The sequence below is a fragment of the Stegodyphus dumicola genome, chromosome 8 (genome assembly GCF_044657685.1).
Source record: "Stegodyphus dumicola isolate Sdum_Otavi_A_Nest chromosome 8, ASM4465768v1".
NCBI lineage: Eukaryota > Metazoa > Arthropoda > Arachnida > Araneae > Eresidae > Stegodyphus > Stegodyphus dumicola.
This window is the reverse complement of record NC_140775.1, coordinates 75,773,608-75,801,195: the sequence shown is the minus strand read 5'-3', so window position 1 is coordinate 75,801,195 and position 27,588 is coordinate 75,773,608. Positions and strand designations below refer to the sequence as shown.

The following is a 27,588-nucleotide window of genomic DNA, read 5'->3' as shown; positions in this document are numbered from 1 at the left end:
AAATTTCAGAAAAAGCGTATACTTAAAACTGTGCATATTTAAAAGTTTCTTAAAGCCGAAATTGAAGAATTTCATATTACAAAATTAAGTAAAAATTTTAATTTAAATAAACAATACACAAAATACATATTTTATATGTTTAGTATATAAATGTGCAATATAATTTTTTAATATGGGTGCCACTATTTTTTTCACTGAAATGTCACCCCTAAATCAATCCTCTTCTTCGCTTCTCAGTGGACTCACCTGTCTCTCAAAATCAGAATCATCTCGAGATTCGCTGAGAAACAAATTTCTCACGTGAACTTCTTCTTCATACTCCATATCAGAATCATTTGCAAGCATAAAACTGCCGGGTGTGGGAGTCTCGTGAAGTTCTGCCATTGGAAAAAGAGTATCGCAGTCTTTTATCTCTGCTTCTTGGTTATCATCTTGTACTTTATTTTTATTTTCCTGAAACTGAAATACATTATTATTGCAGTAATTATTATTCGTAAGAGTCATTTAATTTATACCCTTTTAAAATAAACTAAGGTAGAACGATATCTTAAAAGATCATTTGCTTCCCAACTCCCTGTATTATTTAAGCACGTTTATGTTCAATTCATTCATATACATTTTTTGTCGCACACTGCCCTAAGTAACATCTAGTAATTATACAATACTCAATGTTTTGCGTTCTGTGTAAACAAAATGTTCATTTATAGAATTATTTTTCAATAAAAACACATACTAGTAAACGTGGGAAAAGTTAACTTAAAAGAACAAATAGGATATAAGTACATTTTGAAACTAACAAAATCCTTTACCTCGCATATATGACGGTGCCTAAAAGTTTGTAAGTGAACTGTTTACTAGGTATTCATCACTTAACTTGTGACCAATAAAATAACAAGCAAGCGTTTCACATTCATAAGAGGAAATAATTGCACAAATAATGAAATTAAAATAAAAGACGTAAAATTATATAAAATTCTTTAAAACAATTAAAACTAAATCCAAAAGACTATTAAATGAAATCAAATAAACAAAACTCTAATAGATAAAATAAAACTGGCTTCAACTAAGTAAATATTATTTTTTCTCTGCAATAGCATTATGGGAAGCGTCCTTTTGTCGATAATTTAAAATGTGTCTTTTTCTTCTTGAAGAAAATTCTTAAGTAAAATAAAATGGAAAAGCAAATAAATTATAAATTTTAATTCTGAATTAGAATGCTTGATGTGGATTTGTTAAGACCATATTATTTGTTTTAAAAATGCATATTGTTACGGATTTGATATTTAAATAGCTAACATTAGTAGAATTATAAATTAAATTGTTTTATTACCCGTGTAGTGCAGCGTGTGACGAATATTAAAGGAAAGCTAATCCGGAAAATTAAAAGTACAAGAGCACGTGCATTTAATATTTAATAAATAAATAACTCTTTTGGATTTCGAGAAATTGCTAGAACAGTCTCGCGCGTGACTTAAAAAGTTTATAAACAGGAGGAAAACCTCTCAATTCAGTTAAACTTTACTTCACTATGATTAGTGCCATATGCCAATGAGACTATTATTACGTTTTTCTTCTGACACTAGATGTTACGTTATTTTCTTCCTTCACTTTCGTACGGGGTTCGTGAGGATTTGGAGTGAATAATGACAATACTACTTGATGAAGTATCGAAACACACTTTATTTCCCAGTATTGTCAGGCAGCTCCAAAACACGTTTTTACAGTCGTCGATGAACTACTATAAACACGCTGACACGATCAGCGACATAGCCTCCAGGTTATCAGGCTATCACGGTGGAGACAGCTTCATGGCAAAGCACCAGAGTACAGCTCCCGACTCTGCTTGGTCGTCCTCTGAACTCCACATACTCTCGAGACTGTCCGCGCTACAACTCGCGATGCACTCGACGACACACAGAGCACAGCTCCCGACTCTTCGGTTTAGTCGTTGCCGGAGCTCAACACGCTCTCTCGACGATGCACAACCCGCGATACACTGCGAGACACTTTCGGTGCTAACTCGCTAGACGAGACATCAACTCGATACTAACTAACTCTCGGCGAACGAGCAGGGTTTATATAGCTTTTGACTGGTGTTCGAGAACATTCTGGTCTAAACTGGTAAGAATTCATTCCAGAAGGTTCTCCATCCGTCCATGGCATATCGCCAATTTTGTCGCCAAATGTCTCCAAATGGGCGAGATCTCGCTAAACGTGGCAACCCGGCCTTCACTTGCCATTTTATGGCAACCCTAAAACTGCTTTGCGGAGAAGCCATCTTACCGCGCCTATACATTTCGTAACACTATTAATCTGTAAAATCGTTCCTATTCGCTTTCTGCTTTGGTGTTGTATTTATGTGTTATAAAAATATAAAAATACCAAAGAATTATAAAATTAAAAAATAGAAAAAAGTTTAAAACAAAAAAACTTCACAAAAAATAAAAACTTGATTTTTGCTATCCCTAAACTTTCTCGAGCTAATGTGGCTCCTTCTAGTGTGCATCATGATAACTATTTTTGCATTTTTCCTATTTCTGCTCACTACTTAGTTATTTTTCTGATGTGGAGGTACATGATTTTGAACCATAGGCACTCCGTAATTTATAATCATTGGCAATTCAGTTAGTTGTTGTTTTAAGAGTTTGTTTAAAAAACTGCTCTTGTTGACTGTAGCGAATTCGCGGATTAGCTTTCACTAGCTGTTTTGAATTAACATCTCTAGCTTTTGGATTAGTTGTTGAATGTTTGAGTAATTAAAAGATAACTACTGTAAGATATTGAGATATTGTACGATTTTCTCTGGAGAAGTTTAAGCATTTTGTTTTATTTGTTCTGAATAAATTTTGTTCATTTTTCATCGAACTTGTGCATTCATTTCATAACGAACCCGTAAGCACGCAACAATATACTATAAAAACGTTTCTTTTGTATTTCAATTCAACAAAATTTTCTTATTAATTTTCCTTTTATCATTGTTCATTTACGTGAATGCAAAGTTCAGCAATAATGTCATATTTTCAAACAAATGCTAGGAATCTCTTCGTCTATTACGATAAATGTTAGTCGCAATTTTTCGACAGTTTTATGAAATATAATTTTAATAACTCATTAATTTTGCTCTCAGATGCTGCGAAATTAAACAAAGACTTTAGAAGATAACTGCCTGCAATCCAAAACCCTTAGAGAAAGCACTAGAAGAATAAAAAAAAACGGAAATAACAGAACAACAGAAGCAGACAAGGCTTTGTAGAATATCAGGCTCTGAAGGAAAAAATTATTAGATCATTCTTTTTTTGTAGGTCTTTTTTGACTCTTTTTCTTTGTGATCATAATGACGCAAATGTCGAGGAACTGAGCCCAAATAGCTACTTTTTGTGTTTTCTAAATCTCCATTTCCTCAAATCTACATACTTTGATTTTAATAATCAATAATTACGAATTTTAATAATCGACATTGTCATAAGATAATAATACTAAATACCATTTGCATGCTTCTATCCATCTTCTTTCTTCAACTCATGCGGCCTTTATTGAGGTACCTCTGCAAAATTGATGGCGCACCTATCACACCGCAGACAACGAAATTTAGTACAATTCATTTAATACTGACTCGAGCCCTTATGACATAATTCTGGAAACAAGAAGCTCTGTCAACTGCAGCAAAAGTCACTTTTCAACAAGAACTTCATGCAGAATGGGCCATCTTTCCCATACAAGATCCTCCCTCTAATTCTCTAGTTTCCTCAAGTTTCTTCATCAACTTTTTTATCCTGTTGATGAAGAAAACAAGAAGTCACGGGTGATTATCGACATCGTTTCAGATAATGATATTCTCGAATACAGAAGAGTAATTGGTGCTATTCTCATAAAAAAAATTTGAAAAAAAAACTTAGCAGATAAGCAAAGCGCATCCTTTCTTTTCTGAAGATATATGAATTATTGAATGTATTATTATAGCCTTCGATTCCTTCTATATTATTGCAGTGAAAAGGAATTTTTCGCACATCCTCTGTAAGGTACTTCTCTTACAATGGTAAGTAATAACAAACATAACTGTCTTCTAGCGATAATAAAATTCTTTTCTAACTGTATCGCCCACAAATGTAAGAAAAAGCTCAGAATTATATTATCGAAAGAGAACGAAGCGGTAATATTGGGAAAACAGGCAGTTAAATGCATCGTGTAATTTTCCTGAATTATTTAAAATTCGAGTTTCTTAACGCAGTGTCTTCAGGAGCTTCGTCTCTCCAATACAAATAAGCATTTCTTGTTTTTATTAATTTAAATTTTTACCTATGGAACTTCGTAACATAACTTTTCCTTTTAAAAAATCGCTTTAAGCGTTTTAGAAAAAAACGCGATTCGTCTGTTAACTTGTAAGGATCTTAAGTTTTACTAACGTTTATTTTATTTTAAATCTTTACTATCACTTCTTATTTTCTACTTCCGGCCAGAATTATAAGCGTGAAGGAGTTTATGCAAAGTTGTCTGGCGAACGCCAAGTATTTAAGTGTGGCCTTTTTGCCAAGCAGAAGAGAGGAAGCCGTGAGTTCGAAGCAGGCCGCTTACCTTAGAAGTTACGCAGTTGCTACTTTGCCTTCCAGGCCAGAGGTTTTAATCCTCTTGATAAATTAAACGTATTGTAGTGTTCACAGTCTCTGTGCTACATACGCTTTCTGTTATTATAAGGCCAATCTTATTCTAAAGTTAAATTAGAGTTTAGTTTTATTTTGATATCTTTTAAGTTAGACCCCGAGTGGAGGGTCATTGTATTCCGAAGTACGGAAGTCATTGTATATAAAGAAAAAAATAAAGGGTTTTGTATACCCTTCGTCTGTATCCTGTCCACTTACTACAATTAGTGAACATAGCTTTAGTAAGCTCTCTGTTCTAGTCAGGTCATTGTATGTTTCCGAAGAAAGTTAGAAGAAACATTGAACCTGATAGTGGCGCCCGACGAAGAATAACCATGGCCGAGTTTCAAGAAGAACCTGTGCTGCCTGCAGAAACAGCTCAGAATCCAGAAATGCCAGCTGCCGCCCTGGAAGGATTTGGGTATATTGTCCAGACCATGCGCGCTTCGATAAAACCAGAAGCAACGTTTAATGGAAACTCACAGGTAACCAGTTTTTTGGAAAAATTGGATGACCACTTCATGCTCTACCCCGTGCACGAGTTTCAAAAAGTTACCTTAGCTACCAGCGCTTTGAGGGGCCAAGCGCTTAACTGGTTCAAATGTATCGGCAGAAGTCTCTTGGGTCAAGCAGGAAGTCCCACCTATACCTACGAAAATTTCAAGACTGCCCTACTAAAAGCCTTCCCTGTTGTAAGGGATCGTGCGAAATTAGAAACAGAACTTTTCAGTATATATCAACAAAGAATGGAAAACCTCTCCAGGTTTATTTTAAGAAAAATTCACGTTTTCAAGCTCTTGTATGGAAACCGTCCGGATCCTGAAATAATTCAAGTGATTTTGCCGAGGTTACTACCCCAAGTGCAAGACTTTATTGAATTGAGAAATCCGACTACACTGGAAAAATTATTTGAGCTAGCAATCCAGTTTGAAAGTAGAAGAACGGCGGACGTCGAAAGAAGACGCCAATATCAACAGCGAAACCAATTTGGTACGCCAAGACTACAGCAAACTCAAGCACATGGCTACGGAGAAAAAGCGAATCAGTGGGCAAGGAAACCCGAGCATTCAAAAACAGCCGGCGAACGTCGACAGTTCAATAGCAACCCAGGAAAAAAGTCTCAAGGCCAGTGGAGAAAGAAGGAAAGCACCGAAAGAAAAAATAATTTAAACTAAAACGGATTTCTGCTGACGAGAGGGTGCGGAAATCCGAAGGCCACGAAAACCCCTCTTCCTACAAGTTAAATACAGTAATGGTGAAAAATTTAACTCTTCCGAAGATTGAAGTCTTGGTAAATAATATCCCGGCCACCGCACTCCTGGATACCGGCGCGCAGTGTTCCTGTGTGGCAGAAGTCTTTTTTAGAAAGTATTTTCGCAAATACCGCATATATAATGCGGATAATACAACAGTATTAGCGGCGCAAGGAGAACAATGTAAGTGCGTAGGTAAAGTACCTTTGTACATCCGTATCAAGGACGAACAAGTAAAGGTGATGTTTTTTATAGTAAAGAATTTGCAAGCACACTTAATACTAGGAATAGACTTTCTTTCAGACGCACAAGCTACACTGGATTTTAATGAAGCGTCTCTTAAGCTGACGATGAAGCCAGTGCGTGTAGAAAAGGTTGAACCGCCAAGGGTAAATCTCGACCACCTGCCTAATGACGAGCAAGATAGAATCCGACAAGTGGTAAGTGAATTTGCTTCCTTATTTAGTGATATTCCAGGATTTACCCAGGTTACTAACCATAGTATTGACACCGGAGATGCATTGCCGGTTCGTCAAAAACCATACCGGTATGATAAGAATAAGGAAAAAATTATAGAATGGCATATTACCGATATGCTACGTAAAAAGATCGTAACGCCTATCTCAAGTAGTTATGCTAGTCCGGTGGTTTTATGTAAGAAAAATAATGATTATCCTTTGGAGCATCCAAAAAGGTGGAGATTCGCTATTGATTACCGTAAATTAAATTCCATAACGAAATATCCGGTATATCCGTTACCGATTATAGAAGAAATTTTAAGGAACATAAAATCAACCAAATTTATGACAACTTTAGACTTAACGAATGGTTATTTTCAAATAGGGATCAGGCCTGAGGACGTGCCTAAGACTGCTTTTATAACCAAGTCTGGCACTTATGCATTTTTGCGAATGCCGTTTGGCCTTTCAGGCGCCCCAGCAACATTTCAGCGATGCATGGACATTGTGTTAAGACCTGTTCTCGGAAAGTCCACATTTATCTATTTAGACGATATCATTATTACTAGTGATAATCTAGACCAACATGTACAGGATTTAAGACAGGTGTTTTCTTTATTAAATGAGGCCGGTCTAAAAGTTAATGTCGAAAAATGCAAATTTGCAGCCCCTGAATTAAAATATTTAGGTTACAAAATATCGCAAAAAGGGATCGAGACAGATGAATCAAAAATAATCGCGGTACAAAAGTATCCCACTCCAAACACGGCAAAGAAGCTCTCTTCTTTTCTAGGACTTTGTTCATATTATAGGTCCTTTATAAAAGATTTTGCGGCTATCGCTGAGCCATTGTTAAAATTAAAAAGGAAAAAGGCAAGATTCTCGTGGACGGCCGAAGCCAATAGTGCTTTCGAAAAATTAAAACAAGCATTAACGCAAGCCCCTGTGTTGAAATTTCCTGAAAAGGATGAAAATTTAGAAATTTCAGCGGATGCTTCGGATTATGCGGTAGGAGCGGTACTTTCGCAAAATCAGCAGCCAGTAGCATTTTTTAGCCGAACTTTAAATCAAACACAAAGAAACTATTCCGCGACCGAGAGAGAGGCACTTGCAGTTCTGTTAGCAGTGCAAAAGTTCCGAGTCTATTTTGGAAAGGCGCCGATAACAGTATATTCTGATCATGCGGCGGTAACTAGATTGTACTCTGGAAAAAATTTATCCCCAAGGTTAATAAGATGGGCACTCAAGCTGCAAGAATATAATCTGGTAATCAACCATACCCCCGGAAAGGAAAATATCGTAGCAGATGCCCTGTCACGAATTAAATTAGACGAACAGGGTAATACCGTAAAAGTTGCAATGCTGACAGCGTGTACAATAAATTCCCGAGAAACTGTAATAACCGAACTGGGTAAGGATCCTGAGTTTGGAAGTATTTATGAGTATTTGAAGGATCCTGAAAATTTTAGCCACCAAGATATTGTGGCGATAAGAAATAGGGCGGCCCATTACGAACTAATAGATGGTCTATTATTTTATACAAAAACTACGAATTCCAACAACGAATTTCGACCTGTTATCCCAGCTAGTCTTAGATTAAATATCCTGCAAGAGCTCCATGACAGCCCTTTAGCTTCTCATGCTGGTATTCGAAAAACTACTCAACGCGTACGCGAGGCAGTCTACTTTCCTGAACTGCAAAAGTTAACAAGGGCGTATGTCCAGTCCTGCCCAACATGTCAAGCCGTTAATTATATTAATTTCCGCCCGGCCGGGTTTCTAAATAGTATTAAATCCGAATTTCCAAATGAAATAATCGGTATCGATTTATTGGGCCCTTTCCCAAAAAGTCAGTTAAACAAAAGTCGCTATCTCCTTGTTATGGTTGATCATTTTAGTAAATGGACCGAAATTGTTCCCTTAAAACGAGCCTCCGCGAAATTATTTACCGATTCTATTTTAAATAAATATATTTTAAAATACGGGGCGCCCCTAAAAGTTATATCGGATAATGGTCCTCAATTTGTAAGTAATATATTTGAAGACATGTGCCAAAAACTGGGCATACGTCATTTAAAAATGGTCCCGTATCGGCCGCAATCAAATATAGCGGAACGGGTCAACAGAAATATAGTGAAAATTATCCGTAGTTATGTTAAAAATTTTCATAAAAGCTGGGATAACTATGTCAATGAATTTGCTTTCGCCCTTAGGACCGCAAAACATGATACAACGGGCAAAACTCCTGCTGAGTTATTTCTAGGCAGAAAGATTATAACACCGTTAGATAAATTATTTTATGTGCAACAAAGAGCCCCAGAATTTAAAATGGGTGATATAGAAAAACTAATTAAGGAAGCAAAGAAGAATACGGAAGTAGCACAAAGAAAACAGAAGCTCTATTATGATTTGAAACGACGGGGAGTAACTTATAAAGTAGGGGATGAAGTACTAAAAATTAAGCATTCACTTTCTTCAGCACCAGAAGATAAAACTGCCAAATTTTTCCCACGCTTTGAAGGACCATATGTTATAGAAAAAATAACTCACGCTGTTGTAGTATTAAAGGCAAGAAATGGCGAAACCTGTTCCGCAAACATTGACCAGATAAAACCATTCTATGACCGTAATAAAATGCAAATCTTTTCAGATCTTTTGCAGGATCCGGTACGGCAGACACCGCAGGTACAAGTTCCAGAGGTGGGAAAACGACAAGTACAAGGGCAAGCCAATGAGAGACAGAAGCAAGTGAAAAGAAAATTGCCCCGCGGAAAAATTGAAGGTACAAAGAAAAAGAAGTCGTTCCACCGTCCAAAAAACAGAGTTCACGAACACCCCCAGAATGAAGAAGGGAGAAGGAAGACGTATGTGGAAAAGACCGGGAGAAAGGACGGCAACTATAACCCGGCTGTGAAACGGAAGATTGACTCATCCGACAGAACTCTCCGCAGCAAAAGTCGCCGAACTGCGGAAGGGCCATCAGCGGCGGAGGAAAAAGTACAAGAAAAATTTGAACGGCCAACAACGAGGTCCAAGCAGGATCACGACAGAAGTTTCCCGGTTCCACCAAGACCAGCTGCCTTCAAGCGGCCAAGACCACAAGCAGAGGACAGAAGGAAGATGTTCAAGGGTGGCCGTAGTGGTGAAAAACGGAAGCTTCCAGAGGAAAGCACTGAAGGGCGAGCCCGTACAAGAAGGAGGATCAACCAAGCAACGGTCTGCAGCACCTTTAAAGACTGGGCCCAGAAAAGGATGTCTGAATATTACAAAGATAAGTAAAATTTTGTGTTACTTTACAAACTTAAGTTAATCTTTCATTCTTACTGCAAGTGGCAGATTTGAAGAAGTTTTACCTCATGCGAGGTCTACCTTTATCGCCAAAAGGGCGAGAAATGAGTTGTGACCGATTTTCTTATTATGTTTTTCAATTACTCGCGCGTAAAACTAAAGTTGATGTATAATAGCGTTGTATAAAGACTTAAATTGTATAAATTTTATTTAAAACATTCTAACAAGAAAGAAGTTTTAGTCTGAAAGACTTTTTGAAATGTAGTATTATTTCAATGTAGAAAGAATTGGCACTTGCTTTGAAAAGAATAGAAGTTAACAATGTACTACTAATGTATGTTTTCAAATGTGTAAAATTAACGGCATCTTCATATGTTCTTGTATACATGTGAACTGTTATTTTGAATGTTTAGAAATACCGTGATATGGTAAAAGTGAAAGTAATGTTAAAAAATTTTGTTATTCGTGTGACTGTAAAGATTAAATCATGCTGAATATGTGTTAAAGGTTGAATGATGTAGTTAGGCTCTCTGACGCTACACTTTAGAGTTAGCCACTTTCAGAATAGTACCTCAGGGTCTAGAGTTGAAATTAGGGTGTGTTAAGAGGTCTCGTATGTTGAATTTTAACACGTTAGTGTTTTGATTGTAGGAGGAAGTGTTGAACACATAGACAGAAACACATTCGTGTTTGGTGTTTTTACAACACATGTCAGAGAGCACGGGGAGAGATAATTAAAATAGTCATGAATGAAATAAGAATGTTAAGAAAAGTATATTCTATATGTTATTTACAATGTCATTCTGTAACATTTCATTAAACTAGTTTTCCTTCCAGATCTCTGGAAGGAACCAGAATTGAATAAAGCTCCTGTTTTGATGCAGTACAGATGAAAAAGAAAAAAGATTGTTGTATATTCCGGGAGCTGCTATTGTAACAAATTTCTTTCTTTTAAAATTTTCTAGTTTCTAGCTAAGTTATGTTTGTAAAAGTTTGGCCTCGCGTTAGTTTCTAGAGCTAAAAGTTTTCAACAAGGTCCTTTTAGACCTCAGTTTCAAACTAATTAACTCTGGCGGGAAGTATGTAAGGATCTTAAGTTTTACTAACGTTTATTTTATTTTAAATCTTTACTATCACTTCTTATTTTCTACTTCCGGCCAGAATTATAAGCGTGAAGGAGTTTATGCAAAGTTGTCTGGCGAACGCCAAGTATTTAAGTGTGGCCTTTTTGCCAAGCAGAAGAGAGGAAGCCGTGAGTTCGAAGCAGGCCGCTTACCTTAGAAGTTACGCAGTTGCTACTTTGCCTTCCAGGCCAGAGGTTTTAATCCTCTTGATAAATTAAACGTATTGTAGTGTTCACAGTCTCTGTGCTACATACGCTTTCTGTTATTATAAGGCCAATCTTATTCTAAAGTTAAATTAGAGTTTAGTTTTATTTTGATATCTTTTAAGTTAGACCCCGAGTGGAGGGTCATTGTATTCCGAAGTACGGAAGTCATTGTATATAAAGAAAAAAATAAAGGGTTTTGTATACCCTTCGTCTGTATCCTGTCCACTTACTACAATTAGTGAACATAGCTTTAGTAAGCTCTCTGTTCTAGTCAGGTCATTGTATGTTTCCGAAGAAAGTTAGAAGAAACATTGAACCTGATAAACTCTGTTTGTCAATAAGAATAAACATATATGACGCTTAGTTACATTCTTAGTTTCTAAACATCAGAAAATCATTTTCGATCAGTTAAAATGTAAATACAAACTCTTGTGTTTTATTTATGTATTATTTTTAATTTCTATTTTCTAAATCTTTTGTTTATTTAATCGCGCTTTTTTATGCAAATGTTTTGCTATTAAAGGCTTTCACGGTGAGAAATTGAATATCAAATTTACCTGTCTCAATTTAGGGTTAGAAATCCTTAGCTGAGACTCGCAATTGCTCTCCAGATGCTCTTCTTTACATGAGCACAGTATGTCTTGCATTTTAGCGTTCATTTGTGAGCAATCTGTAATTACCTCTCCACTTTCACTTTGCTCTTGTATCCATGCCGGACATTTTTCAAGCATACCCCTCCTATTCTCTCCTTTTTCAAGGGCAGAGTTGAGATCCGAAGCTCGGGTTATTTTAATATTTTCAACATTTGCGTCCATTTCATTCTTTCGCAATGTTAAAATGTCTTTGATACGCATTTTCCACACCAATTCCATGGCGTAAAGCAAGTTTGAAAGTTCCTCATCCATACTTTTCATTACTGAATTTAGTGATGAATCTTTAACATTCCAACCAGGTGCTCCATATTGGTTTTGTATATCATCCCATATTTCAAAGGCTTGCATAAGTGACTCATAAAGGTACTTAGAAGGCCCGTCTAACATACTGGTCATGTAAAAATTGAAGTTCTTTCTGTGTAAAAATTCGAGATTTTGCCATGTGAGGTATACCTTTTGGATATCTTCGCCTAAGGTTGCTAAAAAGTAAAACGAAGCTCTTCAAAGTAATTAAGTTTTCGAAATATATTGATCAAAACATTTACAATATAACTGCTACCTTTTCTGTTGTTATCACTGATCAAAATTATCTTCAAAGGACATTTTTGATGTAAGGTTTAATTCAAAATGCTGATTCTCTTTATCCTTTTCGCGAAACATTGCATTAAGTTTGGAACATCCAAAAATCAACCAAGTGTTACCCTTTAAATGTAACTATTTTAGTGCTATCCGTGTAACTGTGAATGCTAAGATGGAATTTTCTTCTAATGTGCCTATCTTTGTTTTTAATGTTTGAGAACATTCGCCTGAAAATGTAAAAGAACTGTGTGATATTTTCAGAAAGCTATAATTGCATGCGATATAAATTGCATGTTGTCGTGAAATTGAAATTTCCGAAAGACTCCGCTTAATGTAATAATAATTAATGTTATCATTCAAATATTTTTATCGAATTGTTAAAATCTGTCCCATTTGCATAGTAAACATGGAAAATGCATTCATAAGATGTAAACAAACATGAGATATAAAGCAAACTCTTGCCAAAATCCTGTCAGTGGGATAAAGTAATAGTTGTTCTTAAACAACTGCTAAGTAAAGCTCTCGAGAAAATATTGCTTGTTTTCGAAAAATTACAAACAGTTCTCTGTGACTGTGAAGTGATAATGAATTCTCGACTTCTAACTAACATTTCTGAAAATTCGAGAACCCAGTTCCCTTAATTTATAATGTGTTCCTGAATAAAGAAGTTGGAGTATCTGATCTCTAGACTTGGTGAAAGATCTATCTCTCTAATAACGCCCATCGCAGAGCACGAAGTTAGGTAAAGTTAACTGTGCATCCGATGTCATCAATCCGATGTCAAGATAGCATCGGATATGTTATTATTACGACCAATTCAGAGAATCTAACCATTCAAAATTGTTGGGCATTAAAATGCTACTGAATCAGTAGGAGACTCAGCTCATCAAAAGTGAAGAAAATCAAAAGGCAACAGAAAAGGTAAAAGAACTTTTTGACATATTCCCAAAGTGATTTGCATGTGGTCGTGAAATTAAAATTTCTAAGAGACTGAACTGACTCCACTTAAATGTGATCGCGATTAATATTACCATTCAGATAATTTTATCGAATTACCAAAATTCCTCCCATTTGTAGAGCAAAATATGGAAAATGCATCGCTTACTATGATCAAGTATTCGGTTAATATTATCAAAGTATCATAGAATAAATTTGTTTCAAACTAAAACTTATCAAGTAAGGTCAGAATAGATTTTAAAAATTGTCAAGTGATAGAAAAAGTCGATAAATAAAGGATTAAGTTGGTTTGGATTTTAGACAACTGTACGTTAACCTTAATCAATGTTAAAGAGAAAAAGGGAACTTTAGTTTGTCATAGGTTTTGAATATGCCCGGGCAGGATGAAGCCTTATCGTATCATCTAGTAGCTAAATCCCTTCGAAGTTTCCTTCAGGATAACTGTTTCTCGAGATTCTGTCTCATCCGGTAAAGCGAATGATTATAGGCCGTGGAGCCGAAACGACTTCAACCCATTCTCAAACTTTAAATAAGTAAGAAGTCTGGCTTGCGTGAGTGAAGCCCGTATAACACGATGGCAGTGCCCAGTGGGACAGAGGAAGAGAAGTAAATTGCAACATTTAATGACGTAAAAAAAATACGGAGGTGCTATTTTGGTAGACGCTTGCACGGATGTTTGGCGATTTACTTTGGCGCAATTGTTGGCGCGGATTTTACAACTGTCAGCCATCTTGAAAAACGCTGTTTTTACATATTTTACGCATAGTAAAGTATTCGAAACTTTAAAAAATAAATATCGTTAAAAATAATGGATTAATTTTTTGTTAAAAACGTGTTTCTTTAAGATGGCAGGCAAATGTAAATAAATAGATTTATAACGCGTATAAAATACTTAAGTAAGGTTGAATTATTACTTTCATATAGCAAACAAAAAGAATAAAAACACCGCTATAAAAACATTGCGCCAATGTTTAATTAGATTAAAATATTACTTAACTGAATATGGAATTAAAAACCATCATACCAACGTTTAAAAGAATTAAAATATTACCTAAATTCAAATACATTAAAATAAGTAAATAAGAACGCTTCGTACACTAGAGCTAAAATTACAGCAATTAGAAGTTTACTGCCGGTAAAAAAGAAGGAAGGTCTAATACTTTTTTTACAATTACGGCGGTTATTTCTTCCATCGTGACCGCAATACCATATACGGCCGTCTTCAACGAACTTCATATATGATCCACATTTCTCGCACTTCATTGAAGAAGCAATTAGCGAGGTTTCCTCCAAAAATTTTAAATAAATTTTCTCTGACCCTTGTAGCAATTTATAAATAAATTTTTGATAAGAAAGCCTGGTTGGCCAAAATAAGGTCCCAAAGGACAATTTTTTTATTCCGATACCAATAATTTTTGGTACTTACCAATAACAACATTAATCTTTGAAAGGGATCCTATGAAATCTAAGGAATTCGAAGAGATGGATAGTAAAATTTTAAAATGGCGCGGTAATGCACAAATATTCAGTAACCAATCAGGGAGCTGATTATAGCTCGTTAATGCACAAATATTCTGTAACGAATCAGGGAGCTGATTACACCCCGCCTAGAATTAAAATTATTTAAATTATCATACATAATAAAATCATTTTAAAAAAATGCAAATGAAATTGTATTTTAATATTCAACAGCCATAAATAATGTTTAAAACATTAGATCAAATTTATAGATATTAAAACCAATTACTTTTAAAGCAAGGTGACGTCATTGATTACATCATCTACAACATGTACAAAATATCATAAACAATAAAATTTTTATTTCAAATAAAAATGCAAAATTAAAGTGACTTTTAATATTTAGAAGCCATAAATAATATTTAAAACATGGAATTTATGCATAATAAAACGCATTATTTTTTAAATAAAATGATAACAAAATATCGGTTACCATAAATAACTTGTCCAGCAATGGGTTTACCATAAGTCGTATCGCTCGCTAAAATCCGTACAACCGTCTACCAAAGTATCACCAATACGGACTATGATTTGACTCAACTTCTATAATCAAAACCCTTTGTTTTAATTGAATGATGGCAAATTGTTTTCTACGTTCTAAGGCACGTTTCGCTTTCTTTCTTTTTTTTTTTCAGTTAATGGCCTTCCTACCGATATTAGGCCTTACTAGTGGCTGACTGATTAAAAACACTTCTAAATACTGGTAGCCCACCAGCGGCTGAGCGGTAAAGTCGCTGAACAGAGATAATTCGCTCAGAAGTTCAAATCTCGCGAACAGGCTGGCTGCATGAGCTTTTTCGTGATTTTTCCCATGTGTAAAGCGTATAAAAGCCAGTTTCGCTTATTAAGATCCTCCACGAAGGCATCCCGAGTGCTTTGCCATAATAAAATTAACCTAACCTAAACATCTGTTGTGTAATTTGAAGAAAAAGGCTAGAGGGCGCTGTTGCTCGCTTAGTTGTAAGAGAATAAAGTTTGTTCATGTTGAAGGCGGCGGCCTAAGAATACGCTCTGTATATAGTAATTAAAATATTGTTTAAAATGTAAAAGTGTTAAAATTAGTAAACCCGCTGAACCACCATCATCTGATTTGGAGATGCACAAAATTATATATGGTGCATCGGCGTAAGGAATTAAGGCTTTGTGAAGATTTTAGGTGTTCGATCCAAGTGTTTCGATTTCAATGGATATTTCATATTCAAGTGACAATGGAATTCCAAATAAAGGTAGGGAAATCTTAAATTAATTATTTAGTGATTATTTGTAGTACATTAGTAAGTATTTATTATTGCTGTCGTGGGTGTATTTAAATTAAGTAAAATGGAAGAGAAGTTAGATAGATTGAAACGTAAACGTTCCACATTGAGATCGTCTGTTACTAGGTTAATTAAAGTGATTGAAGATAAATTAAAAATTGAAGGAGAGGAAAATTCGATTAAAGAATTACGAGAATTGTTTGAATTATTAACCGAAAAGAAAAATAATTTAAGAACGCTTGATGATGAAATACAAGAGTTAATTGATGTTAACTTAATTGAAGAAGATTGTAGTATAAGCGAAGAATACAATGACAAATGTATAATTGCTTGTAGTCAAATTAAGCAGTTTCTAGGTGCGGTTACCGCAGTACCGCCAGCGAGGAATCCCCAAAGTTCTGATTTAAACCAGTCTAGTGGTAATGGAATTTTGCATGTAAGTTCCAGTTCTAGTGGGAGTAGTACGCTGAAATTACCAAAATTAATGATTGATAAATTTTGGGGAGACCCCAAACAATGGAATGAATTTTGGAATAGTTTCGAAAATTCGATACATAAAAACGAAACGCTTTCAAAAATACAAAAATTTGTATACTTAAAAACATTCTTAACGGGACAAGCTTCGAAGGTTGTGTCAGGCTTTGAGTTAACAGAAAGTAATTATGATAGTTGTGTAGCATTACTAAAGGACAGATATGGTCGAAAAGACCTGATCATTAATTCATTCATGAATAAAATTCTCAATTTAGAAGCTGTTAAAAATTCTGCTAACGTAAAGGCTTTACGTAAATTATATGACGAATTAGAAGTTTCGATTCGTAATTTGGAAACTTTAGAAGTAACTTCTGGCTCATATGGACATTTATTAATTCCAATATTATTAAAATTAATTCCGGACGATTTAGTTTTGGAATTTAATCGGCAAAGAGGGTCGAAAGATAAAGTTGAAGTTTCGGAATTAACACAATTTATTAAAACGGAAATAGAATGCAGAGAAGTTTCAAATCTAGTATTAAGCGAAAGGAAAAATCCTGTGCCTCCGCGAGTCGACCAATCAAAATATGAAACTAGAAAATATGTAAAAAATACACCCACGGCTGCATTTCATACTGCAGTTAACCGAAAATGCATCTTTTGTGATAATTTGCACGAGTCATTTAAATGCGAAGTGAATGTTTCTGATAAATTAAAGAAACTAAGATCCGAAAACCGCTGCTTTTCTTGTTTTAAAAAATTCCATACATCAGAAAGGTGCAGAAATAAAACTAAATGTAATAAATGTGGCGGTATGTATCACAATGAATCGATTTGTACTAATAAATCCCTTGTAAACAAAAAGTTGGAACAAGGTTATTCCAAAAATGAAACTGAATCTCTGACTTTGAATTCTGAGGAAAGAAATAAAGTTCAAAACTTAAAATTGATTGCTTCTGTTCCTCAAGGTGATAATAATAATGACTGTAATGCCAGGGAAATATTATTACAAACTTGTACAGTTTATGCTTGTTCTAAGTATAAATCAAAATTAACTAGATTAATTCTTGATCAAGGTAGTCACAGATCCTTTATAACGAAAAAATTGGCCGACCATTTAAAACTTACTCCAATCCGTTATGAAAGACTTTCTGTTTATTCATTTGGTGCGACGAAGGCAATGAATCATTCCTATCCGGTCGTTGAAATCGAAATTCAGAATTGGAAACAAAATAATAAAATAAAAATTGAATGTTTGATCTCGGATGTTATTTCCTCGGCGTCCATCAGTGTGCCTAGTAAACAAATTGCAGACTTCATGGAGCATATGGGGTTGCAGATCGCCGATTGCGCAAGAAAAAATAACATAGATGTTGAGATATTAATTGGAGGGGATGAATTCTGGAATGTAGTTTATTCTGAAAGAATTAAAATATCTGAAGAGTTGTACGCAGTCAGTTCTGTGTTTGGTTGGGTTGCCGCCGGAATCGAGAAAAATAAAACAAACAAAAATTGTTCTGAAAATTTAGCGGTAATGACAAACACTGTTGTGTTGAAAGATTTAAAAGGTTTTTGGGAATTAGAACATATGGGAATTAATGATTCTGATGATTATTCCGATATTGACTGCGAAATAGTAGACCAGTTTGAAAGAAATTTGCAGTTTAAAAACGGAATATATGAGGCAAATTTAATCTGGAAATACAGTCCAAATAATTTAGAAAATAATTTTGAGGTAGCTAAGAAACGATTCGCAAACCTTCACAATAAACTAAGTAAAACACCAGAGATTTTTCGGGAATATAAAAATATAATTGAGAACCAGATATTAGAAGGAATTGTGGAGGAATGTCCAAATAATGATACAAATTTGGGATATTTTATGCCGCACCGAGCAGTGATACGACCTAGTGAAACTACTAAGGTAAGAATTGTGTACGATGCTAGCTCAAGGACAGAGGACACGAATTCGTTAAATGACTGCCTTGAATCGGGACCTAATCTAAATCCAAATATACTAGACATTATGTTAAATTTTCGTAAGTTTAAGATAGCGTTTTGTGGAGACGTTGAAAAAGCCTTTTTGATGATAGGAATTGCTGAAGGTGATAGAAAATTTCTAAAATTTCTTTGGTTTAATGAAAATAATGACTCCTTTAAGATTATGCAAATGTGTCGCGTAGCTTTCGGTTTGACTATATCTCCTTTCATTTTGGCCGCCACTATAAAATATCACATTCGAAAATATAAAGATAAAATGCCGGACAGTTTCCAAATGTTAAATTCTTCTGTCTATGTCGATGACCTATATTTTGGAGCAGGAACGGTTGAAGATGCATATCGGTTATCCGTAGATGCGGTTAACATATTTAAGGATGCTGGGATGAATTTCAGAAAATTAAGAACTAATTCTAAAGCATTAAACGATTTATGGGTCTCAGATGGGATTAAGGAATCAGACAACAAATTAACTAGTGAATCGAATTTCTTAGGCATGATTTGGAATTCCATTGAAGACGATATAAAGTTAAATTTTAAAAAGTTAATTGACTTTTCTACTGGAAACGATTTTGCTACAAAAAGGAAACTTTTGCAAAGCATTGCCCAAATATACGATCCATTTGGATTTATTGCACCCTTTGTTATTCGGGCAAAAATTATTATGCAAGAAATCTGGTGTTCCGGTTCTGACTGGGATGAGGTCCTTCCTGCAAAGATTAAGGACAAATTCAACATTTGGCGGGAGGAACTTAATGATTTAACTGAAATATCGATACAGAGAAATTTCTTTGATGACGATCCAATGAATATAAGCCTTCACCTATTTTCGGACGCTAGTCCTAAAGCATATGGGGCCATCGCATATTTCAGATATTGTACGAGTGATTCTAAAATTAAAACTTCCTTTATCATGTCGAAATGCAGAGTTGCACCTTTAAGAGCAATCACGCTTCCTCGTTTAGAGTTAATGGGAGCACTCATGGCTGCTCGAATGTATAAATATTTGAAAAAATTGTTTGGTGATTTAATTGAGGATGTTTATTTTTGGAGTGATTCCGAAATCGCCATTACTTGGATTAAAGGTTCGCCAAATAATTGGAAACCATTTATCGCCAATCGTGTTACAGAAATACAGAGTATATGCAACAAAAAATTGTGGAACCATTGCGAAGGGAAACAAAATCCTTCCGATTTACTAACTCGAGGAATTAGTGCTCGGTCACTAATTAAGAATGATTTGTGGTGGCATGGGCCACACTGGTTACGTTTTCCTATTGAAAACTTTCCAAAACAAAAGAAATTAAAACCAAATTCGGAATCGTTGGAGTTAAGAAAAAGTATTATTTTGACTGCACCTGTAATTAACAATGAATCCCCAATTTTGCATATAGAAAAATTCAGTTCTTTAGGAAAATTACTTCGAATTACTGCCTATGTATTTAGATTTATTGGGAGGCTTCGGAAAAGGTCTACAGGGAATGGACCTTTAAGTGCTTTTGAGATTAAAGCAGCTGAACATTATTGGGTAAAAATTACGCAACGAGAATCGTATCAAGCGGAAATAATTAAGTTATCAAATAAAAAATCAATTCTCGATTCTTCCATCTACTCCCTTAATCCAAGGCTTGATGAGGAGGGAATTCTTCGGTTGAAAGGTCGCATTCAATTTGCAGACTGTCACGAGAATTTAAAACATCCTATTCTATTACCCTCAAAATGCAAGTTTACCGAGTTGATCATCATGGACTCGCATGAAAGGGTATTCCATGCTGGAGTTAATTCGACACTAACTCAGATCAGAAACAAATATTGGATCATTAAGGGAAGACAGCGTGTTAAGACTATCATCAGCAAAAATGTGATATGCAAACGATATAGTGCTCGTCCTGGGGTACAGGATATCTCTCCACTTCCTCCAGACAGAATCCAAGAGTCGCCTTCATTTGCTGTGACCGGGTTGGACTTCGCCGGTCCATTTTTTATGAAAGACAGGCATGGTAAAGATTACATGCTGTTGTTAACGTGTGCGGTCACTCGTGCCTTACATATAGAGATAGTAACTGATCTCAGCACTGAAAGTTTTTTGCTAGCTTTCCGAAGATTTTTAGCTCGCCGAGGACTGTGTACCACCGTGTACTCCGATAATGCCAAAACTTTTAAAAGAGCTGATAAAGAACTAAAATATATTTTTAAAACTTTGAGTGATTCATCTGTGAAAGAATTATTTTCTGCTAGAGGCATAAATTGGAAATTTATTATTGAGAGGGGTCCATGGTGGGGAGGGTTTTGGGAGCGTATGGTACGAACCATAAAATCCAGCTTGCGAAAAATTATTGGTCGATCATCCCTTACTGTGAAAGAGCTTGAAACAGTGCTCATTGAAATCGAGGCAATGATTAATTGTAGACCAATTACCTACGTGTTTACCGATCCCAATGAACCTTCTCCACTAACACCCTCTCATTTTCTGGTTGGTAGACGATTGCTATCTCTGCCTGCTAATCAAATAACATCTCAGAAATCTTTGGACAATAGGTAAAATTTTGGAATTAATGCCAGGCAGAGATGGTAAAATAAGATCTTGCATAATTAAAACACCTACTGGTACCTTAAAAAGGCCTATACAATTGTTATATAATATGGAACTTAACTAATGTTGTATTTTGTATTTTTAGGTTTGATTCTCCTGACCTTGCTGATAGGTATCATTTAATGTTTTGTAAAATATTTTGTGCTTATAATTATGTATGCATGTGTGTTATATTTAACCATTTCTCCAGGATTTATTGTCGAAATATTAATTGAATATTCTAGAATATATTATTGAAAGATGAACTCTCCACCGAGTTCAGGTGGGGAGTGTTGTGTAATTTGAAGAAAAAGGCTAGAGGGCGCTGTTGCTAGCTTAGTTGTAAGAGAATAAAGTTTGTTCATGTTGAAGGCGGCGGCCTAAGAATACGCTCTGTATATAGTAATTAAAATATTGTTTAAAATGTAAAAGTGTTAAAATTAGTAAACCCGCTGAACCACCATCATCTGATTTGGAGATGCACAAAATTATATAACATCTGGATACTGATAGTTCGACCTATATTCGATCTAAGGTGAATGGGTTGATTGCATGATTGGTTTTCTTGTTTATCTCCATGTGTAGAAAGTCCCCGATGAAGGCATTTCTTTTATTAGGCATATATCTCTAGTGGCTCTACTATATTCAAATAACCTAAATCTAACCAAACCTACCGAAATCAAGAAAGCCATATTTTATTTAACCTCTCCTGCAATCAAATATAACTAAGGTGACAACCCATGAACACCCTCCATATTAAGGGGTATAACCGCACATTTTAACATTTTTCAAAGCATTAAAATATACTATTTTAGAGTTTATAAACCTAAGAGCAATTTATGAAGGAGAGGTAATGATTACAAATACATGCCATGAATGAAGAAAATATAATTTTTATGAAAACTATTATCAAAAATTGCCTAAAATTGTGACTCAAGTTAAATTACAAGCAAATCTCTTTTCAAATAGATCTGATTTTGGATGTGTATATGTTACGGTAAAAGTAATAAAATCGGTGATTATATAAAATTACCGGTGATTATACATAATTATACTAAATTTACTAAATATACTAAATTTGGTAAATATTATAAATTATTTCATATTTATCAAATTTACCGGTTAGTTTATAAAATCCCAAACTCATAATGGGAAATGTGACAAAAGTCCCTAACTTTATGAAAATTCGTTCAGTTTGCGCAACTTCTATCAACACGTGACAACCACGTGATTTCAGAAGTAGTTCTCATTTCGTTGCATGTAGACGTTTTTTCGCTACCTTCTCGTAAAAAATAAAACATTGAATAATGGCTGGTATGTTTGAGCGTTTTAATTTTTAATTCCAAATTACTTAATATTATGGATACTAAGAAAACAAACAGTAGTTTTCTGACGAAAGAAAGATATGATGATTTGTTAAGAAAAGTGAATAATAGTAAAAACAAAAGTAATGGAAAAAAACCGGAAGATTATCAGAGACTAAAAAGATATGATGTAATGGAAAGTAGGCAATGTTGAAAAACTCATCTTTCCCGTAAGTGAAGATGGCTCCAATGTTAAATTTTACGTGTACTTTGAAGGAATTTTTACCATTATTCATGAGGTACACTAATCAATAGGCCATGGTGGTAGAAATAGGATGTTAAAAGAACTTCAAATAAAGTACAAAAACATTACTACCGAAGAAGTCATGATTTACTTAAATTAGTGTGAAAGTTGTCAAAAAAAAAAAAAAAAAAAAGGATTTGTTGTTAGGCCAATGGTCTTTCAAGAGATGAACTCAAGATGCCAGGTGGACCTAATTGACATGCAGTCGCAACCAGATAATGACTTTAAGTTTATATTTGTCTATCAAGATCACTTGACGAAATTCGTACAGTTGCGTGCAATATTTTTACTATATTTAAAGCCCCTAATGTACTGCAAAGTGACAACGGTCGTGAGTTTAGAGAGAGTTAGAGAGAGACAAAATCGTAGAAGAAGCTTGTGCAATGTGGCCGGATCTGAAAACTGTGTATGGAAAACCTAGGCACAGTCAGACTCAAGGTTCGGTTGAACGTACAAACCAGGATATTGAAAATATGCCAAGGCTTGGTTGGAAAGCAATCACACCAGTAAATGGTCCGAAGGGTAAATGGTCCGTTTTACGCAACTTATGAAAAATAGAGCATTTCATGAAGGCATTAAGTGTTCTCCTTATGAAGCAATGTTTGCGACGCCTGCGAAATTTGGCTTGAAAACGTCTTCGTTCACGAATGACTCTATCGAACATCTTAGAACTGAAGAAGAGCTTCAGGCATTAATCGAGACAGTTAATAATGCTTCTGAAAACACCAATAGAGAAATAGAAAATGTTTCTAATATGGACAATAACGATCTATCTCAAAATGACCCTCCATCTGAAGTTAATTTTTAAACTCAGAAAGAGAGTGAAGCAGCGGTCGCTCTAATCCAGACAGATATTTTATGGAGGCAAGAGCAACTAAGAAAACATAGAATGAGTGCTAAAGAAGGTTTAGAATTACAAGCAAAGAAAATGTTGAATGTTTCAAATCTTAGGTTTCCTGCTGATAAAGTTGGTGGCACAGTGAAACTATGAATACCAGACGTAGACAGAGCAAGAAGTGATCCCCGAAATTTATTAACGGTGATATTAGAAGTTCAAAATGAAGAGTTTTATCAGTTAGAAACGACACAAAGAAGACTTTCACCGATGTATACCAGAAATCGATTCACAATTTATGAAAAAAAATTTATTTTGCTTGACGATGTTCCAGATCTAGCAATATCACTTCGAGAATGCGTTAGAAAGACATCTCTATCTGGAGGTCAGGGATATCAGCGATGTGTTTGTAAGGGACAATGCGAGTCTGACAAGTGCAAATGTAAAAAATCTGGCAAACTTCGTAATTCTAATTGTCGTAATAGTCTAATATGTTTAAATAAATAAACTTAAAATATTTAGTAATTCGTAGTAATAGCATTTAACGTTATTTGAATTTTTTTTTTCCTAGAATATGGGTTTAGTTTGTTTTTTATATGTAACTGCAGTTTTTTTTTAATTTTTTTTATGTGCAACTGTTTTGTACAAGCTCATGTAAATTGCATTTTTACTTCCTTGTACGAAGTAAAAAGGAAGTATTGTAATCGCGAAAAGTTTCAGGCAGCATATTTCAACAAAAATATCCATTTTGACCGCTATCGGATGCGATTTAACGATGTTTTTGTGTGATATCTGTACATAAGAACAGAATAAAAGACTCGTTTTCTCCAAAAAAATTATAAAACTGCTTTAAAATTAATTCTGAAGAGAATGTTTTGTGGCGTCTGTACGAACGTATTTACGTACGTACGTATCTCGCATAACTCAAAAACGAGTAACCTCAGAACGTCAAAATTTTGTATATAGGACTGCAATAACATGTACAGATGTGCACCTCGTATTTTGGTTTCAACCGGCCGCACCAAACGTATATAAATATATTTATATATATATCCACTCTGTTACCCGACTCAGTGATCTCAGTTTCTTTACTCGTATATGTTTGTAAATTGTACATTTTTTGCTTTAAAAATGATTGAATTATGTTGTTTTTATCTTCTGGTTAAATTTTTTATGCCTTTAGTAAATCTGTGTGCAATATTTTTAGAATTATCAACAATTTAAAAGTTGTTTAATTGCCGCTAAGCCTTTTTTTATGGCGGCCATTGATTGTTTACATTTGAAACAGCAGACTAGTGGATTTGTTGCCAATCTACAGAAACTTAGCTTCGCAACAACAAAGATAACGCCTTCATTTACTATTATGTATTAAATCGCGCTTAATCCTTTCTGGAATTTTTTCGAGGAAATAAGTGTTTCAGATTTACTTCGTAATTTTTAATATAGATATTTTGAGTTTTTATGTATTTTCGCCTTGTCGCGAAGTGAGAACGGAATTAATTGAATGAGATATACTCAATCGTCTGTGAAAAACTGTTTCTTTTTTGTTTCGTTTGCTTGATTTCTTTTATACATCTTTTAGATTTATTATAGTATTTGAGTGGCAACGATTAGGCAATTCTTCAAATGATAGAAATTTTATGCATTCTGAGTTATAATATGGAGGAAATGTGACGCAGTGAACCTAGCGCCAGATTGTCGCTATGCTAAACAATTATAGTGAATTTTAAAGAGTGCATTTATTCTGTTGTGGTTTATGCGTTGTCGGCGAAGTAGATTTAATTCAATCCAATAAGTTTAAATGAAATGCAAGAAAAAATGCGTATAATTTAATATTCCGTACAAGGAAGTCATTTGGTGTACACATCACCAAATGACTTCCTTGTACGTCAGGCCCTTATTCAAATTTCGTTCAGGGTAAATAATTGTATGTGACCTAAAATAACCATTTATTGACTTTTTAATTATAAAATTAAAATATAATAAAATATAATTTAATTGTAAAATTAAATATAAATTAATATTAGACTGTAATTGTCATAATAGTCTAATATGTTTAAATAAGTAAACTTAAAATATTTAGTAATTCGTAGTAATAGCATTCAACATTATTTGAAAAAAAATTTTTTTTTCCTCTAGAATATAGGCTTAATTTGTTTTTTATATGTAACTGCATTTTTTTTTTTTTTTTTTTTTTTTTTTGTGCAACTGTTTTGTACAAGCTCATGTAAATTGCATTTTTTTTTTTCATTTCACAACACCTGTCAGGCTCTTATTCAAATTTCGTTCAAGCTAAATAAATGTATGTGACCTAAAATAACCATTTATTGACTTTTTAATTGTAAAATATAAAATATTGTAATTCGTGGTCTCTTATGCCATATTGTCCAACCAAAAAATATCTTTCTGAGTAGTAACTACTAAAAAAAAAAAAAAACCTGCACTCTATTCTACGGGCCCAATAAGTCATGATATTTATCACATTTACCATTATGAGTTGGATATTTTCCAAATTTAGCGGTGATTATGATAATAAGTGCAAATGTAAAAAATCTGGCAAGCTTTGTAATTCTAAAACAATCTCATACGTCTAAAGAAGTAAACTTACATGTAAATGCAAATAAATGAATTTTTCCCCATAGAATATGGGTTTGGTTTTGTTTCCACAAAATAATCCGAATTTATTACCTTTTCCATTACGAGTTGGGGATTTTATAAACTAACCGGTAAATTTGATAAATATGAAATAATTTATCATATTTACCAAATTCAGTGGTGATTATATATAATCATCGGTAATTTTATATAATCACCGATTTATCATTTTTACTGTAGGATATACATTAAAAATAGCGATATTAAAAATAAAGCATTCAAAATCTTCATCATTTATTGAAAATATTTATCAACCGCACTAATTACAAATTAAAGAAAGCTTCAAGTACTATCCATGATTTTTTTTCTTTTCGATAATACATACAATAAAATTTTATGATAAATAACTTTGTTCTTTTAGGAAAGAGATTAACGGTTAAATTTATTATAAATCATCAAAAATATATTTATTTTTTACTTACTTTTTTCACCGGTAGCTAAAAGCATTAATATGCAATCTTCTTTGCTAGAATACTGAATATTTTCGGAATTTGAGTTCATATTCAAATAAATGTATGAGTCTATCGCACTCTTTGAACTCCAAATAAGAACAGACTTCCAATAACACTTTTTCTTTAATTTCTGGTGTTGTTGATTTAAGCTATAATGACTGAGTGCTAAGAGCTGTTTAAATTCAGTAACATATGGTTCATCTTCACGTTGTGATAAACAAAAAAAAAAAAAAAAAATTAGCCCAAATGTGGCTATTAATCTCGATGAAATGAAAACTTATTACCAGCTACGTGAAATATGACGTCACTCTTCAACGAGAAATAATTTTAGAGACTTTATTGATTGGTTTTAGTTTTTTTTTTTTTTTTCGGGGGGGTTGGCAATGTTATCTGTATTTCATGAATTTGTTTTTGAGTTGTAGCTTCCGCTTGGTTTCAGATGTAAAGATTAATAAATTTGAATTTAAGTGGAAGACTTGGAATCTTTTTTTAGAGTTTGACACTTGCCTCAGTTCTCAGCAGGGAAATATTTGTGATTGGAGTCTATTATATTATTTCCTTCTTTTTTGGAACATTTGGCGCCCTCGACAGGATTGGATGACTGTAAGTAAACATTGTTCTGAACGGAATTATATTGATCAAGGATCAAGGATCAAGGAAGTTCGTGTTACGGAGTTCTTAGGCATAAACGCCTTTACCTCCACATCATCTGAAGAATAAAATGTCATCATCAAAAGAAGGAATTTTCTAATACGGTAAAAATTTTGAATTGTATTGTATTTTTACTACGAATGTTTTTTTAAAAGGCTAATATTCTATAAGCGGGGTAAGTTGGCACCAAATTATTTTAGTCTTCAAAATTTGGCGAATTTTCTGGGCGGCAATGAAAGCACTAAGATGTGATTTTTAACGTAAAAAGAATAATAACTTTTAAGTTTTGCAGTAGTGAAACGCCGAGTCCTATCTATGTAATTCATCGTAAAATAGTAGAATGAATAATTCTTAAATAAATATATACACTTATCAGATCAGAGCACTGCGAAGTGAGTTTTAAACAGAATTATG

At 34.2% G+C, this 27,588-nt stretch overlaps 1 protein-coding gene across 1 annotated transcript; it reads right to left on the bottom strand.

The window, feature by feature from the left end:
- Positions 1-152: 152 nt before the first annotated feature.
- On the bottom strand, positions 153-26,971 carry LOC118185693 (uncharacterized). The gene is made up of 3 exons (XM_035355578.2): positions 26,494-26,971; positions 11,524-12,098; positions 153-459 (listed from the first exon to the last, which is right to left on the bottom strand). The coding sequence occupies exons 1-3, from the start codon at positions 26,570-26,572 to the stop codon at positions 214-216; spliced, it is 900 nt and encodes a 299-aa protein (XP_035211469.1). The 5' UTR covers positions 26,573-26,971; the 3' UTR covers positions 153-213.
- Positions 26,972-27,588: the final 617 nt, after the last annotated feature.

Excerpts from the sequence above, each read along its gene's own strand:
- LOC118185693 (XM_035355578.2), bottom strand. The coding sequence starts at position 26,572 with ATGAACTCAAATTCCGAAAATATTCAGTATTCTAGCAAAGAAGATTGC. Across the intron at positions 12,099-26,493 it reads TTTAGCTACCGGTGAAAAAA|CAACCTTAGGCGAAGATATC; the intron begins GTAAGTAAAAAA and ends TTTACTTTTTAG. Across the intron at positions 460-11,523 it reads CTAACCCTAAATTGAGACAG|TTTCAGGAAAATAAAAATAA; the intron begins GTAAATTTGATA and ends AATGTATTTCAG.